The sequence below is a fragment of the Panulirus ornatus genome, chromosome 55 (assembly GCF_036320965.1).
Source record: "Panulirus ornatus isolate Po-2019 chromosome 55, ASM3632096v1, whole genome shotgun sequence".
Lineage (NCBI taxonomy): Eukaryota > Metazoa > Arthropoda > Malacostraca > Decapoda > Palinuridae > Panulirus > Panulirus ornatus.
In genome coordinates, this window is record NC_092278.1 from 22,748,043 (window position 1) to 22,767,747 (window position 19,705).

General features: G+C 36.3%; 1 protein-coding gene across 4 annotated transcripts in view; it reads right to left on the minus strand.

The window, feature by feature from the left end:
- Positions 1 to 1,118: 1,118 nt before the first annotated feature.
- The window catches only part of Tomosyn (syntaxin-binding protein tomosyn), a 488,765-nt gene continuing 470,178 nt past the window's right edge, over positions 1,119 to 19,705 (minus strand). For all 4 annotated transcript variants that reach the window (XM_071693112.1, XM_071693113.1, XM_071693111.1 and 1 more), the window contains 2 exons: positions 12,995 to 13,119; positions 1,119 to 9,739 (listed from right to left, as the gene is read on the minus strand). In XM_071693112.1, the coding sequence (XP_071549213.1) occupies positions 9,480 to 9,739; positions 12,995 to 13,119 (385 nt within the window). In that variant the 3' untranslated portion in view covers positions 1,119 to 9,479. The remainder of the gene's footprint in view (positions 9,740 to 12,994; positions 13,120 to 19,705) is intronic.

Below are 19,705 nucleotides of genomic sequence, written 5' to 3' on the forward strand. Positions count from 1 at the left end.
CTCTGTTTACCAAATCATTTTCCCTAACCCTCTCACTTTGCACACCACCTCGACCAAAACACCCTATATCTGCCACTCTATCATCAAACACATTCAACAAACCTTCAAAATACTCACTCCATCTCCTTCTCACATCACCACTACTTGTTATCACCACCCCATTTGTGCCCTTCACTGAAGTTCCCATTTGCTCCCTTGTCTTACGCACTTTATTTACCTCCTTCCAGAACATCTTTTTATTCTCTCTAAAATTTAATGATACTCTCTCACCCCAACTCTCATTTGCCCTCTTTTTCACCTCTTGCACCTTTCTCTTGACCTCCTGTCTCTTTCTTTTATACATCTCCCACTCAATTGCATTTTTTCCCTGCAAAAATCATTGAGATGTATAGATGTATATTTGCGTGTGTGGACGTGTATGTATATACATGTGTATGTGGGTGGGTTGGACCATTCTTTCATCTGTTTCCTTGCGCTACCTCGCTAACGTGTGAGACAGCGACAAAGCAAAATAATAATAATACATATTTCTTATCCATATTCGCCATTTTCTGCATTCTCTTCTTTCACACTTGATGGCCATTCCCATGCTAGCTAGGCACTGCAAGGAACAGATGAAGAAAGGCCACATCCACTCACATCCATTCCTAAGCTGTCATGTAATGTATAGAATAATAATAATATTAATAATAAAAATAATATCAGTTACTGGAGTCTGCCTGCATGTGGTTACACCACAAATGGAAAGTCACTTCTTAGGATATCACTCTATATGGATAAAAAGGAATACATTCTTGCCAAGGAACTTCTTGCTCCAAAGAAGTCCATCTTTCCCTGCTCCTAATTAAAGCATAACCTTGAAGAAACAAGAACCCTATAAATGAGGTCCTGTAGTAGTGTGAATAAATACATAATTTTTTTCTGTCCAACAGCCTTTCCCAGCTAGATAAGGAAGTATCAAGGGCAAATTAACAATGCTCTAATCTGCACACTTTCACCTACTAGCTGTCATGTATGCTGTCCTGAAATTGAACCTATCATCTACAGCCATGCCAAACAGACTAGTCTACTTTATATGCCTTGGTTCAGCCTAATGACAGCATACTGTCCTCCCCATCCCCAAATATCTATTCATTCCCTACATGCATGCAGATCCCCAGAGCCTCCTTTACTCCATCCTTCCATCTCCTTTCAGTTCTTCCCCTTCCAACACATAAATCATCTTAGTCAGTCTATCTTTGTTTATCTTCTCCATATGTCTGAACCACTTTGGTATACAACTGTCTCAATTAAAAAATGCACACTGCCTCACTGCTCTCTTAAACTGTCATTCATATATGATCAACTCAACTCATAGCACTATTTGTCCTCATGGATCTAATTTCCAGCACTTCTATATATATGGATGTTCCTATACTTCACCTGCAAGTGATAATTCAAGAGCAAGATGTCACCATCAACAGGGTTCTATCATCATCGGTGGACAGGAAAGAGGACAGCCATACTGAAGAACCTCCTGCTCCAAAAGGCCTATCTCACCTTCCTAGCATTTGGAGCACAATCTCAAAAGGATTCAGGAGCCCCATAAAAGCAGTCCTGATGTTGCATATTTATCTATTTTTTCCTTCTTTTTACAATAAGTGCTTTACCATTTTTAGCAGTGTGAGAAGTCATTCAAGGCAATATTTCATTTCAAAATATTCAAGCCAGACAGCTTATGGTATGAGGTGATACATGACTTTTTTTTGTTCTTAAACATTAGTACCACCACCCACCATGAAATAATGTGCATCTGATCACCTTCCCCTACAAGGTAGCACCACCTTTTATAGTTAAATACCTGCTCAGCATTCTTGCTTACTCTCATTTCAAATCTATGGTTATCTAATTACTTCCTCCATGTTTACCTAAGCATATAGCTTCTTTCATGAAAAAAAATGGCAAAGGAATTTAATGTCCATCTTCACCATAATTAAAAATGCATTTATAAACAACTATGCAATTATACACACCTTAAAATGAGTATATACTATTGCAAATACAGGAAAAAAATCACAGTATGTGTAGTTGTCACTTCATTTTCTTGTGGATCAAAACTGCAACACCGGAGGACACACAAAGTAACTTCATTGAACCTCGGGGTCAGGGGGATGTGTCATGTAGCAACAAACATATCAGGTCTTTTTTCTATAACTACATTTGGCTGTTTTCAAATAAGCAAGAACTACTGTTGCATATACAAATTTGGTTATTGCTGCCTACTGAAGTTTGGGATATCATTCACTGACAGATGGGTTATAACTTATTCCTGGTAAAAAAAAAGTTAACACAAATTGCATCACTAAGTATCTATGAGGTAAGGCTTTCCTTAACAATTAATTTCTTCAACTCAAAAATAAGGTCTCAGTCTCAACTTATAATTCTTCCTCTGCAAACACCCTGGCAGCCTGGCCCTCATAACATATATTCTACCTTTATCATACAGTAACATATATTCTACCTTTAAAGAAGTCTCCTAGTCCTTCACATTTGGACTGCATTACAGACAAGGAAAAGGTACATTTGTTGAATTCCTAAACTGATCCATTAAACTACAACTGAATAGAAATAACTGCCTGTTTTGATTCTTCAAAATGAAGCAACTTTTATTGTTATATTTTTCAAGTATGCTGACAAACATTCACTAACCCTGAAAGCAACTGTCTGTTGCAAAGATTCTTTAGTGAAAAAATCATAAAACGAGGGTGCTAAGCTGAACCATCTCTATACAACAGTATAATATTATCTTCATGATAAGGTTACAATGCAGTAAATATCATAAGACAAAAATCTATTATAGATTAGCAATAAAAAATATCTGACAAATAACTGTTTTGTTATTCAGTATGCACCCATGGGAATATAAAATATCAATATATAGTTTTGTGTAAAAAGAAAACTAGTTCAAAAGTTCTCTGAATGAGGAAATGGTCACTAATACAGTTGATCAATTCTTTCTCTGAAAACAGAAAGCCTTAAAAAGATCACACAAGAGGGAATAACAGAAGTGTGATCAGCACCAATCCTTTGGAAAATAAGCTTCATATGCATTGGCATTGCACTGGTGTCTGTGCTGTTTGCTGTTTCAGTTCAATGTTTATATAGATAATACATATGTGTGCAGATGTATACAACAGAGCAAAACAGATTAGAACCCTCTGGTATCCAACATCCATTAACCAAATTTAAATTCAATAGCAGATGGGGCTACATATTTTGTTCATAAAAAGTGACTCAGACCTTATCTACAAAATCTGACAATATTTTTCTTTATGTAAAAATAAATCCAGTTTTTGGAAGCAATAACCTGCATTAACAGAAAATAAAAATATTATACAAATTAAACCAAACCTTCAATAAAGCTTATTTTCTATTGCATTAATCTGGAAAATGAGCCTTACTGAAACATAATACCTTTCTTAAAAATGTCCCTAACTTCTTTTTAAAATAAAGTTGCATCCATCTATGATAATACCAAGCTGACTGAACCCTGACTCCACAACATATCATGAAATTTTATAGTAGAAACTATCATGGAAAAGAAAGTACCATCATGGAGAGGAAGGTCTTTTTGCCATAATAATCATAACCTTTACAATTCATTAACATATATAGTCATAACTATTCTTTAACAAATTTCTGAAAGTTTATGACTACATCATCCAGAAATTATTTCACTGTATCATGTAGTGTTATGCTTCAAATACTAGTGTAGTATTTGTGAATTATGTACCTTCTTTATATACTTAAGGGAGAAATTATAGGGGAAGGAATGTAACCTCTTAAAAATTATGCATTATTCTAAAAACCCTTGGTCCAAATGAACAACTGTTTTGACAAATTCACATAGATCACTTATAAAAGTCAGAAGTAAATCCACATTTACACTTGTGTCTCCATTGATAACAATTGCATTACAATATCACAAAACAACAGTTGATTCCTGTACTTAGTATTCTATGCTAGTGACTGGAATCAGCCCAAGAGCGGAAGTTAAGTTGTGGAGAAGAATGTTTTCCAGAAAAGTGAAGCTGCATTTGAAAAATCTATCAGTCCTAATTCTGAATATATTATTGACAGAACAGGCTTTGATGATAAGGCTTGAAAAATAAATCACAAATCTGGTTTCAGAAAGAGTGCCTTAAAGAATAAAACCTCTGTATTCCTGTGGTTCACAGGTGACTGAAAGGGTTAGATTTGAGAGCAGGGACCTCATCTCTGTTAAAAAAATATTTCTACTATAAATGTATTTAGACTTGGGTATGGGCAATGTGCCTGCAACTGCCTAAGACAAAGTCCATCTGCACCTGATCCACCCCAAATATATGGGAAAGGATGAAATTATACAAGATTTCAAACTGCAATTTCTATATCTTTTTAATATTTGAAAAATTTCCATTATTCAATAACTTATAGGTCATTCTATGAATCTATCAAATTAACCAAAATAATCACATTGAGGAATCTGTCAGATATGAAACAAGTACAAGTTTGTTATTTGTCAATATTAACTCATAATAGGAACTGATCTAAAACTTCACAAACGCAGCCTAAAAACAGTGCTCTCTGCATATAAAAGTTTAACATTGATGACTGCATTTTAAATAAAATCATAAACAAAAATATGGAACATGAAGCTAAAGACTACAGAAGGTAATGTATACAACTATGTGCCCAGTTGGAGAGAGAAAAGAAGAGGAAGAAGGAAAAAAAAATCAGGAGCATAAAATCCTTCAGAAGACAGAGTGACCTAAGTATTTACAAATGTATTAGTGAGCCTACCAGACAAGGATCAAGTGGTCGTGAGAAGCATCATATCACTAGGTAAATTTACTCCCATCCAACCTGACTAAAAACTATCCCTTGCAACAATGCATATCAAATTACCTCTGCCAAGTTCTTATCTACCCAACCACATCCCTGGCATATCTTCATAAACATTTTCGATTTCTGATAATAAAGATTCCCATGGATTAGAAGATTAGTATGACAAGTTATTACACTGAATTCCAGCCAAACTAGGTCACTCCATTCAACAACAACAACAGATAAAAGATTAATTCTATTAATCACTGTGTAATATAAGAATGCTATATTTCTGGTGCAACCTGGACCACTGACATAACTTGAGGAGATCAGTGGAAAAGATCAATAGACAAATCAGCATCACAAATCAATTTTGAAGAAACTTCTGTAATTTCTTTCCTACATGCCAAGTCCTAGATTGCAAAGATTCTGTTTCTGCATGTAATCTGTTAACAGTTATGAACAAAGTCCTAGATCTTTTGCACAACTAACTTTCTTTGTTTAAAGGTAAAACTCTTACATTTAATCCTCAGAAAAATACTCCTGTAATTCTTTCCAAAAGAAGGACTGGATGGAGCCAAACAAAGATTTCTTCTCCTCTAAGGCTTAGTCTTGTTCTTTCTGGAAGCTACCTCAATCATACATGTGATAGCCAGCAAATATGAAATATATTATATAAATAATGTAAAAAAGTGGTTCAAATCAATATACTAATGATTGTTTTACATTATTTTCCAATTTCCTTACATAATATGAAGAGAGTTATGAAAATATTCAGGAAATATCAACAAATTAGTTTAGTACTGTTGCTGGGGCTTCTAAACTTTAACGCTCATTCAAGATTGCGAACAGGACACCTTACTCCCTGTGTGGAAGAATGCATTAAACAGAAATACGGACTGAATAGATTCTATCAATTTCTGCCTTATCATACTTCAACAAAAGATCCCACACAGTAATGTGATATAATGTACCATGATGATTACACCTATAGCCTGTCCTACATCATTACCCTTTCATAAAATGTTAGTGAAGCATTTAACTGAAGGACATATATTACTTCACAGCATGAAGTCTTCCTTCACATATCTGTCTCACTCCTGTTTGTTATCATCCATCAAGAAACAAGTTGATTTACAAACATTAAACATTTTCATTTCATGACAAACATCTACCAACTTGCATTTTGTATGAGACTCTCATTCTGCAGTCATTATAATTTAATGAAACTTGGACAAAAATGCAAAATTCTAATATCAAATATCAAATGATCTTTTCACTGCTTGTGAATTTCATTGGGCTCACTTGGCATACCTTAAGAGAGTTTTTGTAAGTATTTTGGGGCCATTCCAATCATAAATTTTTCCCGGTCATATAATGTCCACATCTATCTATTCATACAGTACTATAGGTTGAGGCAATATGTCACTTATTTGCAATGTAACTCAAAGTACAGAATTCTTTAACAAGTGTCCTGATTACTGTTAATCCATCATTCTTGAAGTAGCACCAAAAACTAAAGACAAATTTTTGTTCAGGTCATGTACTTTAAACATGGGAAAGAGCTTATACAACACATAGCAATTGAGTGTGGTTGAAGAAAAATTTGGCACAGATGCTTATAAGAAGTAATACTGATAATCATGAATACTTTTTGGTTATTATCATAATCACTAAAGTGTAATAACTGTAAACAATACTAAATTAATTTCTAAAAGTAAGTCTCAGACTTGGCATAATGTAAGTTATCTATATAATGTATTTCCTTACTTTTTCATTCTTGTCCCTTTGCTACTGTAGCAACTAGTGTTCTTCAGCATAACTTTAATGATTAAAAAACCAGATCTCTTAGTATTTCAAATTTTCATTCCAACTATGCTTTAATTAATACTTCATCAGCACCAACAAGCACTTAACATTTTGTGATATGCATTACTCTGCAAGGTAAAAGCTGCTTACTGTATCACCCTTTCTTCCCTAGATGACATTATCAAATGCTTATTCATTATCTGTATCAAAAACCACTGTGACAGTATCATTTTGAAAAAAAAAAAGTCTTTAGTACCCTGACGACAAAACTGCCAGTTTTCTCTCACTACCCACTGGCAATCTTCATAAACAGATGACCTGAGGTGTATCAAGACACATAGGTGAACTTATTGTCAGCAAGCCTTAAATTATGAAGTATCAGTTTAATGACCAGCGACAAAAATTTCATGGTCATGCTTAAGTATATCTATGAGCTTTTCATATAATGCTATAATGAACCTCTGAACTTTTCACTGGCAGTGAAATTTACCATATCACTGACAATGTCAAAGATAAGACCATTAACCCTTAAACTCCGGGAGTCATCTCATGAAGACCCAGCAGCAGACTCTAGAAATCTTCATATGAATGCTAATTTTTGTGGTCTTTGTTCTAAATCCCCCATCAATATTTTGACATTCATATGGCTGCCTTGGTCATTATAGATGCTTTCTCCAGAAACTACCACTCTCTGGAAGCAATTCTGAGGTGAATATACATATGTATATGTGTAAATATATATGTAAATATGTATATAATAATCATGAATAGTGATAAGTGTCATATAGTGAACCTGCATCATGAGGCTCACCCCATTTACCTCCCCCCTCCCTATATACCATCCCTTATGTAAATATATGTAAATCTATATGTAAATATGTACATCATTACCACAAACAGTGATAAGTGTCTCATTCAGTAAATTTGCATCTCAAGGCTCACCCCTCTTATCAGCCCCTGCCATCCTAACACTGCTGAGCAATCTATACCTTAGCTTCAGCACCATATCAGGGCTATGTAAGGTAAGTTAACTCACTTGTTTGTACATTTCCTTTTCTTTCATATTCACTTCTTTTATTACATATTGTGAAATAGAAAATTTGAAGACCATATGTTCTGTCAAAATCATGTGCAACTTTCTGTAAGTCACCCGGACTTTAAAGGTTAATTTACACAACTGTAATACTACCCAGATCTGGCATAAGTTTTATAATATCCTGAGGTGTTTTTGCTTATCAAACAAATGCTGCACTGTTATTTGTAGAAATAGTAGTAGTAATAGCAAAAATATGCTGATGTCATAAAGAGGTTTAAAACAATCTAATTTTGATACTTTTCAGTGAAGAAAGCATCTGAGAAATTCTTAAGTAACTTACCATCATTAATCTAAATGCCACTTGCACAGCTTGTTCACAGTTGTGATGGAAGGATACTGTACTTACTAATGGACTTTGCTTTTGCTATTTTTCTTATCTAAATTATAATATAAAGCTAGCTGATGTAACTAAGTATGCTTAACTTATTAAGATGAAGGATTTTCATCCTAACTGTTTTGAAAGAATGATACCACAACTCTCATGAGTTATCAGTACCTGTGGAAACACTACTTTTTAATAATGCTGAAAATCTTAGAATTAAGGATGAACAAGTTCACTGTTAATAGACCATCTTATGATGCCAGCAGCAAACCTACTTTGTTTTTATTCACGATGAACTATTTTTATTGTCTAATATACAGTGAACTACAATATCTTAAAGTTACAGAAAAAATGTCACTTGTACTAACACCCAAATTTATCATTCTTAGAACTACAGTGTACTAGAAAATAATCAAACACTAAAGCAAATCCATATCCACTAAAAGACCAATTATTGAATGAAAAATTAACAAAACACCAAAAGTTAAGTACAGGATCAACTTGCCTGGACGGTGTCAAAGTCTAAGATACAAACAGGAGAAATAATCACCTGGATTGCACTTTTTGGGTTTGAGAACTAAACTGATGGCTTGTCTTGTTATCTTCAATCCAATAGGCAGTTTAGCTTAGATGGGTGTAGTTCTTGATACCTAGTACAAAACTGAGGTAAAACTTATCCTTGTTTGGTAGGCCACACTCTTTACTGCAAAGTTTTAGATCACTTTGTGAGCCTGGAGATTAAAATTCATTTACAGGAAAGTGAGGAAAATTCATAGTGAGAAGAATGCAAGAGAGAGAATCTAATTATTAGCATGAGAGCTCACAACCATGAGGTGCAACTCTTTTGTGCAGCCATATGCACACTATCCGAAGGCTGCAGTTTGGCTGTATGTCACACCATCATAAAACATATGGGATTTATAAGCAACTACAACTCTTCACTGCACCTCCTCATACTGTTCCCTGTACATTTTTACTTATTTACAAACAGTACGACACTGACTAACTTTCAACAGTAAGGTTTGACTTTGTTTCCCTACAGATGAATATCTTGGTATCATACCAACTATAATAACTGGCTATCCTCTTCTAACACTGGTATCAGTTGCCTGCTGATACCTCAAGTAACAACTTTGAGATAGCAAGGGGCTCAGTATCCACACTTGTGCCATCCTGGGAAAGATACTGAAATGGTGAATACCAATGCTACTAACTGGTTAACCATTTCTGCACGTGCATTCATTTCTTGAGTGAAATACCCATACCAAACATTGAGGATGATGCTCTGCATCTCCTTTACCTTTATTGTACCAGTGAGTAACCCTTGCACCTCAGAGCTGGCGTGTCAGACTAAGGAAATATTTATACCTGGTATCTGCTATCACCAAAATGATTCTGTGAACCACTTCAAAGTTGGTACCATTTCTTGTCCTTGTACTTGAGCATGAGCTGATGTGCTGCCGAGGAGAAGGATTCTGCTTCAGTCATCATTTTACCTGTTCGTTCTTCAAGGTCACCTAATTTCTGTCCTCGTTCTGCCAGAATCATACGAGTTCTGGCAATATCACCGGTTACTGTCCCAACACGAGCATTGAGTGCTTCTGGATTGGTGGAGCCTGGCACATGCTTGGCTACACTGCGAGATCCCTTTCCTGAGGCTTCACCAACTGCAAATAGTTTCATATTAGTAAAACTATGAAGTTTAAATCATACAGAAAATACTAACAAATACTTTTGACAGAAATAAACTTCCTTCTGTGTTATAACAGGGTGTGATCTAAAAATATAGAATCCTTAACATGCTATGGAATACCCTACTAGACAATTACTAACAGAACCTAATAATTAGTTATGATTACCAACAGTTGATCCAACTACAGGTCCCAACCAATTTCAGCCTGCCATTTCAAACGAGTACAGTGTTTCATAAATTCCAATGTTTGGGTGCTTTTGTCAACCTCAGCCCTTGTGACAATCAACTTATCACTCTTGAACATAATCCAATCCCAAATGGATAAAAGATAAGTGCGAATGTGATACAATCCAGTATTTCTACAAGAAACACAACTAGCATAATAAGGAAAAGTCTTAATCAAAACTGAATTGTATAAACTACAATGACAAGACTTATAAGCAGTCTGCAATCCTGAGTTAAAAATGGTTCTATTCACTAACTTACCACAGTGAAGTTTTTCTTAGTGTTATAATTCATGCAACAAAGCACAACTCTAGCAGCATTTTATTTAAGATCTGCATCAACCTGAGTACATGCAATATATTCTAAATATACTTAAAAAAGATCAAGTCCTCAGAAAACAGTGCATACCTGTTATCTATAATCCAAACTTAATGTGCGAAACCACAAAAGAAACTGAGTTTCACTGAATAGCTTAGAAATGGATATGAGAAGATAGTTAAAAGATTCTGAAGATTCAAAGAAAATGCCACACGCTGTGCATACCATGCTTTATGTATTTCTTCATTTCAAACTATGTATTGGGTAAAAGTATTTTACTTAAAAAAAGAACTAAAATCTGAAGTCCAGATAATGGTACATTCAATATTTTCTGAGTATTCAAAGAAAGTATTCTATCAAAATAGAAGGAGAGAAACCATCTGGATCACTGGAATCATGAGCAGACTAAGGTGCTGCCATGGGAATTCAGACTCATTTCTCTATCAAAAGTCCTGCAAATAATATAAACACTGGTAATAGCCTGTTTGCTTTATTAACTCTCTGTGTAAAGCAAACATACCACTGAAACGTCTTTCTGTAGTGAACAAAAGGCAATAAAATAGTTTTTGCATGAGGGCTAGTTCAGAGGCTATCATTCGTGGTTTAAAATACTGAGATCATTTTTAAAAAACCAATACAAAAATTCCTTTCAAATCATAAGTAACTGAGAAGACACCATAATCAGGGAGTAATTCTAAAGGAACAACCCAAGATGTCTAGCACATCAAATATAAACTTTAAAGAATAGAAGTCCCTTCTGGATAACATTGGAAAGTGAATGGTCGATGTATTATCAGGACCTTTGACTCAGAGCTGACATAAGTGAAACTTCCAAAGTAAGGAGAAAATTGATATGACAATCATGTTACCAACTAAGAAAAGCATAGGAAAGTGGGAACCTATTTACAACATCATAACAATTATGTGCATACCAACTTAGAAATGCAAAGGAAAGTGGGAACCTATCTATGACATCATATTGATCATGTGAGCTGTTGGTGAACCTGCCTTTGGGGGAAAATGCTGGGTAAATTATGGCATATCATTGGGATTATACTTTAGTATCATCCCAAAAGAAGTGGGCTCTCTCAGTTCTTTGGCTAACTGGCTGAATCCTGATGAGAAGTCAATAAAACATTCAACTGTTCTTATAAAGAGTCCAGAGTAAATATCATTTCTAACTTGGAAGTGAGTTGCTAAAGAAGTGAATCATCTCATACATTATCACAATAAAAACCTAATTATCTCCAACTCAAATAATTCTACTTTCACTACGCAGGCATATAAAACTTTCAAAAGCCTACTAATAAATAGTATACTTGGTTGTTTACATGGACAGGTGGTAACATTACTGGCTAGTGATGTGTTTTCTGAAGCAACAGGCTGCCAAATTTCCTTGTCAGACTTCAGTAAACATTCAAATTACCAGAACTATAAAGTTACTTGCTCCTTTTACAATCACTTGAAGGTAACTACTTCATTTACTGAAATGTGTACATACATTTTCATTTTCTTTTCCTTTTTCATTCTTCCTTAGATCACTCATTCTAATGCTTCAGCTACGATACTGGGCAGACTGCACACAAAGTCACAGTTACCCACACTACAGCTTAATTATCAAAGCAGTTAACACAAACTTCCTCTATAATATATGATAATTACATTCTTTGTTGATTTAATCAATGCATGTTCTTTCTTTCTTTTTTCATCTAATGAAAACTGTTCATTGACAAAAACCATTACCACATATTCTTTGTTTATCTATTCTTACTTCACCAAAACATCTCTTTACATTTTGCTTTTAAGGTTTTCCTTACAGCAATGATGAAAAAAGCTCATTCACAAGCTATCCTTATCTACAGATACCCACTGCATCATCATCTTTGTCCATAACTTGTACTTTAAGACAAAAAAATCACAATCAGTTGTTCACTTACATAACATGCCTTTACAAAATGCTAATCTCACCACAACATAAGTGCTTTGGTGTTTTAATTCATATTTCTGTAGCAACAAGGAGCTCTTTCTCTCTCTTACCTTTTGAAAACTGAGGTAAAAATCTTATCAATAAAGCTAGATAAGTTGAAGATTATGGTAAATAATCACAGAAAATTTGTCCTTAGCCAAAGTTTTGTCTTAGCCTTCCTGCTTCCCATAGCCATAAGCTGTGCTATCACCATTAAATATGTACAACATATGTTGCATAACTTTTATAAATCTATAAAAATGGGTGATTCACAATACTGCAAAATTTCCCCACATTCAAACTGAATAATTCTCCAAATGATTCAGTACACTATGGTTTCATCATATCACAAAATAAAACTAAGAGTAATGGTGTGTGAGAAAAATTTACTTCTAACATGGAATGTCTGTGATCTTACAATCATTAATTCTAGCAGAATAAACACGTGCCTTAGCAATTGATCAGCTTTTTGAAGACTAGGTTGCATGGATGTAGGGCACACTAATGCATTTTTTTCTGTCATTAGTAACACCTAACCTGTTGTCTGATGTCAGAGACCTTAATAGCTGATGTTAAATGAAAAATAATAATGTACATGAATTATTCAAAACAATTTCGTTAAAAATATGTAACTATCTGGCAACATAGGATTACAGTCAGACTATAGTAGAAGAGGTATCTAAATGCAATCAGAAAATGAAATATGCACTAATAACTTACAGAGTTCCTCCCGATCCAGTTGGGAGACACCACCACCAAACAGTCCCTTGAAAAAACTCTGTTTGGGTGGTTCTGGCATGTCACATGGTAAGAAAAGCTCCCCTAATAGGTCCTGCAGGTCCTTGCTGAAACACAGATAATAATACTAAATACTAAAGTTCCTCTTTCAAACTTAATCTACAGTGAAACGAATAGGTTTGCATATTTCTCCCATTAGAATTAAAGGTTTCATATTTCATTAATGGTACACACTTTTCTAATACCAATCTATTCCCACCAAATGGTTCCTTTCTGCTAGTTGTACACTATTCTGTGAAAAAAATCTCTCTAGATAAATAAAAAAAGTAAAACATATAAAGCTCTGAAAACTTTATCAGATGAGTATACCAAGAGTATATATATATATATCTGGATATTCCAAAAAAGGCCCAGTCCTCTGTTCTTAACGCAACCTCGCTAACGCGGGAAATGGTGAATAGTTTAAAAGAAAGAAAAGAAAATATATATACATACATACATGTGAGTGAGTATTTTGAAGGTTTGTTGAATGTGTCTGATGATAGAGTGGCAGATATAGGGTGTTTTGGTTGAGGTGGTGTACAAAGTGAGAGGGTTAGGGAAAATGATTTGGTAAACAGAGAAGAGGTAGTAAAAGCTTTGCGGAAGATGAAAGCCGGCAAGGCAGCAGGTTTGGATGGTATTGCACTGGAATTTATTAAAAAAGGGGGTGACTGTATTATTGACTGGTTGGTAAGGTTATTTAATGTATGTATGACTCATGGTGAGGTGCCTGAGGATTGGCGGAATGCGTGCATAGTGCCATTGTACAAAGGCAAAGGGGATAAGAGTGAGTGCTCAAATTACAGAGGTATAAGTTTGTTGAGTATTCCTGGTAAATTATATGGGAGGGTATTGATTGAGAGGGTGAAGGCATGTACAGAGCATCAGATTGGGGAAGAGCAGTGTGGTTTCAGAAGTGATAGAGGATGTGTGGATCAGGTGTTTGCTTTGAAGAATGTATGTGAGAAATACTTAGAAAAGCAAATGGATTTGTATGTAGCATTTATGGATCTGGAGAAGGCATATGATAGAGTTGATAGAGATGCTCTGTGGAAGGTATTAAGAATATATGGTGTGGGAGGCAAGTTGTTAGAAGCAGTGAAAAGCTTTTATCGAGGATGTAAGGCATGTGTACGTGTAGGAAGAGAGGAAAGTGATTGGTTCTCAGTGAATGTAGGTTTGCGGCAGGGGTGTGTGATGTCTCCATGGTTGTTTAATTTGTTTATGGACGGGGTTGTTAGGGAGGTGAATGCAAGAGTTTTGGAAAGAGGGGCAAGTATGAAGTCTGTTGGGGATGAGAGAGCTTGGGAAGTGAGTCAGTTGTTGTTCGCTGATGATACAGCACTGGTGGCTGATTCATGTGAGAAACTGCAGAAGCGGGTGACTGAGTTTGGTAAAGTGTGTGAAAGAAGAAAGTTAAGAGTAAATGTGAATAAGAGCAAGGTAATTAGGTACAGTAGGGTTGAGGGTCAAGTTAATTGGGAGGTAAGTTTGAATGGAGAAAAACTGGAGGAAGTAAAGTGTTTTAGATATCTGGGAGTGGATCTGGCAGCGGATGGAACCATGGAAGCGGAAGTGGATCATAGGGTGGGGGAGGGGGCGAAAATCCTGGGAGCCTTGAAGAATGTGTGGAAGTCGAGAACATTATCTCAGAAAGCAAAAATGGGTATGTTTGAAGGAATAGTGGTTCCAACAATGTTGTATGGTTGCGAGGCGTGGGCTATGGATAGAGTTGTGCGCAGGAGGATGGATGTGCTGGAAATGAGATGTTTGAGGACAATGTGTGGTGTGAGGTGGTTTGATCAAGTAAGTAACGTAAGGGCAAGAGAGATGTGTGGAAATAAAAAGAGCGTGGTTGAGAGAGCAGAAGAGGGTGTTTTGAAATGGTTTGGGCACATGGAGAGAATGAGTGAGGAAAGATTGACCAAGAGGATATATGTGTCGGAGGTGGAGGGAACGAGGAGAAGTGGGAGACCAAATTGGAGGTAGAAAGATGGAGTGAAAAAGATTTTGTGTGATCGGGGCCTGAACATGCAGGAGGGTGAAAGGAGGGCAAGGAATAGAGTGAATTGGATCGATGTGGTATACCGGGGTTGACGTGCTGTCAGTGGATTGAATCAGGGCATGTGAAGCGTCCGGGGTAAACCATGGAAAGCTGTGTAGGTATGTATATTTGCGCGTGTGGACGTATGTATATACATGTGTATGGGGGTGGGTTGGGCCATTTCTTTCATCCGTTTCCTTGCGCTACCTCGCAAACGCGGGAGACAGCGACAAAGTATAAAAAAAAAAAAAAAAAAAAAAAAAAATATATATATATATATACTGTATTAAAATAATTTTTTCCTTATTATGTTCCAGATAAGTCAAAAGGCCCAAATAAGACTTAAAGTATAGTACCAAGATTTAAAGGCAATGTACACTACCATAATATTCAGAGAGTGAGCAACCTAACCTCCATGTAATAAGTAGACGAAACAATGAAATCTGATTTCAGTAATGAAACAATTTCATTCCTAAATAATATCTTTATATTAAACCCTTGACAAATAGTCTGTGAGACATAATTACTACCTGTCAAAACAATTGTATCATCAGTTGTGATGCCTATTTGAGTTACTGTAACATATTTTCAAAACTAGAATCAGTTACATAAAATTTCTTAAAAGAATATAAAAAAGGAGCTAGTAATGTAGCAAGACTGACTGAGACATACCTGGCTACTTCAATGCTTGATACTTATGGAGAGGATATAAAAATGACAAAGCACACAAAAGGAATATTCAGTAAAGCATGACAAATATGGGATACTTTTGCACGAATCTATTCTCTTGAGTATTTCATCAAAGAAGTTTAGTATCATCATGAATAGCAGCCCTGAGCAATGGGAAAAAAATATTAGATGAAAAAATTACTTGAGGATGAGTAAGAAGGACATGGGCTTTACATGACAATTAAGTCAGAGACCCTACATTAATCTTTTGGTGAACAACTGATTTTTTCATCCTAACCCCCAGTGGTCAAAAAATAGCAAACTCAAGTTTTTTCCTTTCTTCAACCGACAAAAAGGTTCAAAAAGTAAAGTAAAGACAACCCCCCCTTTTTTTTTTACAATCTATGACTTAAATGTTCCAAGTTCAAGGAAAACATAATCTACAGGAATGGCTAATCCCACATAGGTAAGTTACTTTCACTTGCAGTGTGTAACTTTTTCCATCTACATACATAAGTACAAAAAAACTACTGGTATCAAAAACACTGTTTAATCTCATGAATTAAGACAAGAATTTGCAGTTTAGGAAAAACCACATTATAAATTAGAATAGCCAATCCTGATGAAGGACAGTGAATGTGTGGTGGTGGGCACCAGAGATGTGGCAAATCCCTTAAATGGGTTACCAGCAACCTGATGTGGTCACCAGTGGGTTACTGAAACCTCCAGGCAGCCTCAGTGACTTATTGTTTGTATATGTTTGGGTTGCCATCTTTGGGCATCCAACAGAGCTATATGATTAACGAGCATTCAATGTGATGGGAAAGCATGTACCTCAATCAGGGAAAGTAGCACACTACTATGACTGCCTTGAATAAGGGCAATAACACTGAAAGGGTTTAACAGCAATAACTGATAAGGAAATATAAATTGTTATCATCCCAATACTAATGTTGAATGAGTTACATTCATGCAAACACCACACGATACACAAATTCTCAGGTCAAAACGTTTTTCATGTTCTCATCTTGATCATATCTATTATGTAAAAATTCTTATTACTCGAGTGCTCTGTATTTCTTCTTGAATACCTTTATTCATAGCATTAATATCTTAACAGCGGCTCTTTATTTGTTTTTAGTAAAAGGCTCTAGTCAATGCCAGAAGTCCTCAGTAAGGCTAGGTTGTCTGTGAATATTGTAGGAGCAAAAGAATATGGGCCGCATGCATAACTAGAGTGTATGTGGTCTTAAAATTAAACTTAAAACCTAATGTTAACAATTTTTTTGTTGGGTGGATGTAGCTTGATGCTGATGGCCTTTATGACCCTGGCTGCTGAGAGGCCTAAAACCCACATCAACTGGCAAGTGAAAGAAATAAAGAAAAAGACCAGCAAAAGAATTTTGGAATATAAGGACAGGGTGAATATAATAGTAAAACCATTGGCAAAAGGGAAACAGATGGTAGGTGGATGATTTTTGAGAGAGATGAGATTGGAAGTGGGGCCATGAAAACTGCAGAAAAGAATAGGGAAATGACAAGGTCAAAGAAACAGGGATGGGTTTCAGTTGTTTGATGATGGTCAGGAGGTCACAGGAACCATTCAGACCATCTCAACCAAAGGTAGTGTTACAATTCAATGCCTGAGACACATGATTTATTGGTACTTCCTAATATATCAAATAAAATCAGATAATTATGAAATCTAACATAAAGTATTGCTTGTGTTATGTTGTCATGTGTTACACAAGAGATGTAAAGAATGTACATATTTGTGGAATGAATACCAGGAACCTACAAGTTGGACAAAAAAAAAAAAAGCAAAGAAGAGGTGCAAGAAAACCACTAAAGGGATGGTTCAGTATGCTGCTATGATAATCCCTCCTGACAACCAAACAGTGTACTTCCTAGGCTGGTTGCTGTCCACCATCTATTACCCAATCATTTACTCTTTAGGTCACACTTGATAGTACTACCTTGCTGAAGCAGGGGGTAGCGATGCTGTTTCCTGTGGGGAGGAGTAGCGCCAAGAATGGATGGAGGCAAGCAAGTATGAATATGTACATGTGTGTATATATATATATATATATATATATATATATATATATATATATATATATATATATATATATATATATATATATATTTTTTTTTTTTTTTTTTTTTTTTTATACTTTGTCGCTGTCTCCCGCGTTTGCGAGGTAGCGCAAGGAAACAGACGAAAGAAATGGCCCAACCCCCCCCATACACAAGTACATACACACGTCCACACACGCAAATATACATACCTACACAGCTTTCCATGGTTTACCCCAGACGCTTCACATGCCTTGATTCAATCCACTGACAGCACGTCAACCCCGGTATACCACATCGCTCTAATTCACTCTATTCCTTGCCCTCCTTTTACCCTCCTGCATGTTCAGGCCCTGATCACACAAAATCTTTTTCACTCCATCTTTCCACCTCCAATTTGGTCTCCCTCTTCTCCTTGCTCCCTCCACCTCCGACACATATATCCTCTTGGTCAATCTTTCCTCACTCATTCTCTCCATGTGCCCAAACCACTTCAAAACACCCTCTTCTGCTCTCTCAACCACGCTCTTTTTATTTCCACACATCTCTCTTACCCTTACGTTACTCACACGATCAAACCACCTCACACCACACATTGTCCTCAAACATCTCATTTCCAGCACATCCATCCTCCTGCGCACAACTCTATCCATAGCCCACGCCTCGCAACCATACAACATTGTTGGAACCACTATTCCTTCAAACATACCCATTTTTGCTTTCCGAGATAATGTTCTCGACTTCCACACAGTCTTCAAGGCCCCCAGAATTTTCGCCCCCTCCCCCACCCTATGATCCACTTCCGCTTCCATGGTTCCATCCGCTGCCAGATCCACTCCCAGATATCTAAAACACTTCACTTCCTCCAGTTTTTCTCCATTCAAACTCACCTCCCAATTGACTTGACCCTCAACCCTACTGTACCTAATAACCTTGCTCTTATTCACATTTACTTTTAACTTTCTTCTTCCACACACTTTACCAAACTCAGTCACCAGCTTCTGCAGTTTCTCACATGAATCAGCCACCAGCGCTGTATCATCAGCGAACAACAACTGACTCACTTCCCAAGCTCTCTCATCCCCAACAGACTTCATACTTGCCCCTCTTTCCAAAACTCTTGCATTTACCTCCCTAACAACCCCATCCATAAACAAATTAAACAACCATGGAGACATCACACACCCCTGCCACAAACCTACATTCACTGAGAACCAATCACTTTCCTCTCTTCCTACACGTACACATGCCTTACATCCTCGATAAAAACTTTTCACTGCTTCTAACAACTTGCCTCCCACACCATATATTCTTAATACCTTCCACAGAGCATCTCTATCAACTCTATCATATGCCTTCTCCAGATCCATAAATGCTACATACAAATCCATTTGCTTTTCTAAGTATTTCTCACATACATTCTTCAAAGCAAACACCTGATCCACACATCCTCTACCACTTCTGAAACAACACTGCTCTTCCCCAATCTGATGCTCTGTACATGCCTTCACCCTCTCAATCAATACCCTCCCATATAATTTACCAGGAATACTCAACAAACTTATACCTCTGTAATTTGAGCACTCACTCTTATCCCCTTTGCCTTTGTACAATGGCACTATGCACGCATTCCGCCAATCCTCAGGCACCTCACCATGAGTCATACATACATTAAATAACCTTACCAACCAGTCAACAATACAGTCACCCCCTTTTTTAATAAATTCCACTGCAATACCATCCAAACCTGCTGCCTTGCCGGCTTTCATCTTCCGCAAAGCTTTCACTACCTCTTCTCTGTTTACCAAATCATTTTCCCTAACCCTCTAACTTTGCACACCACCTCGACCAAAACACCCTAT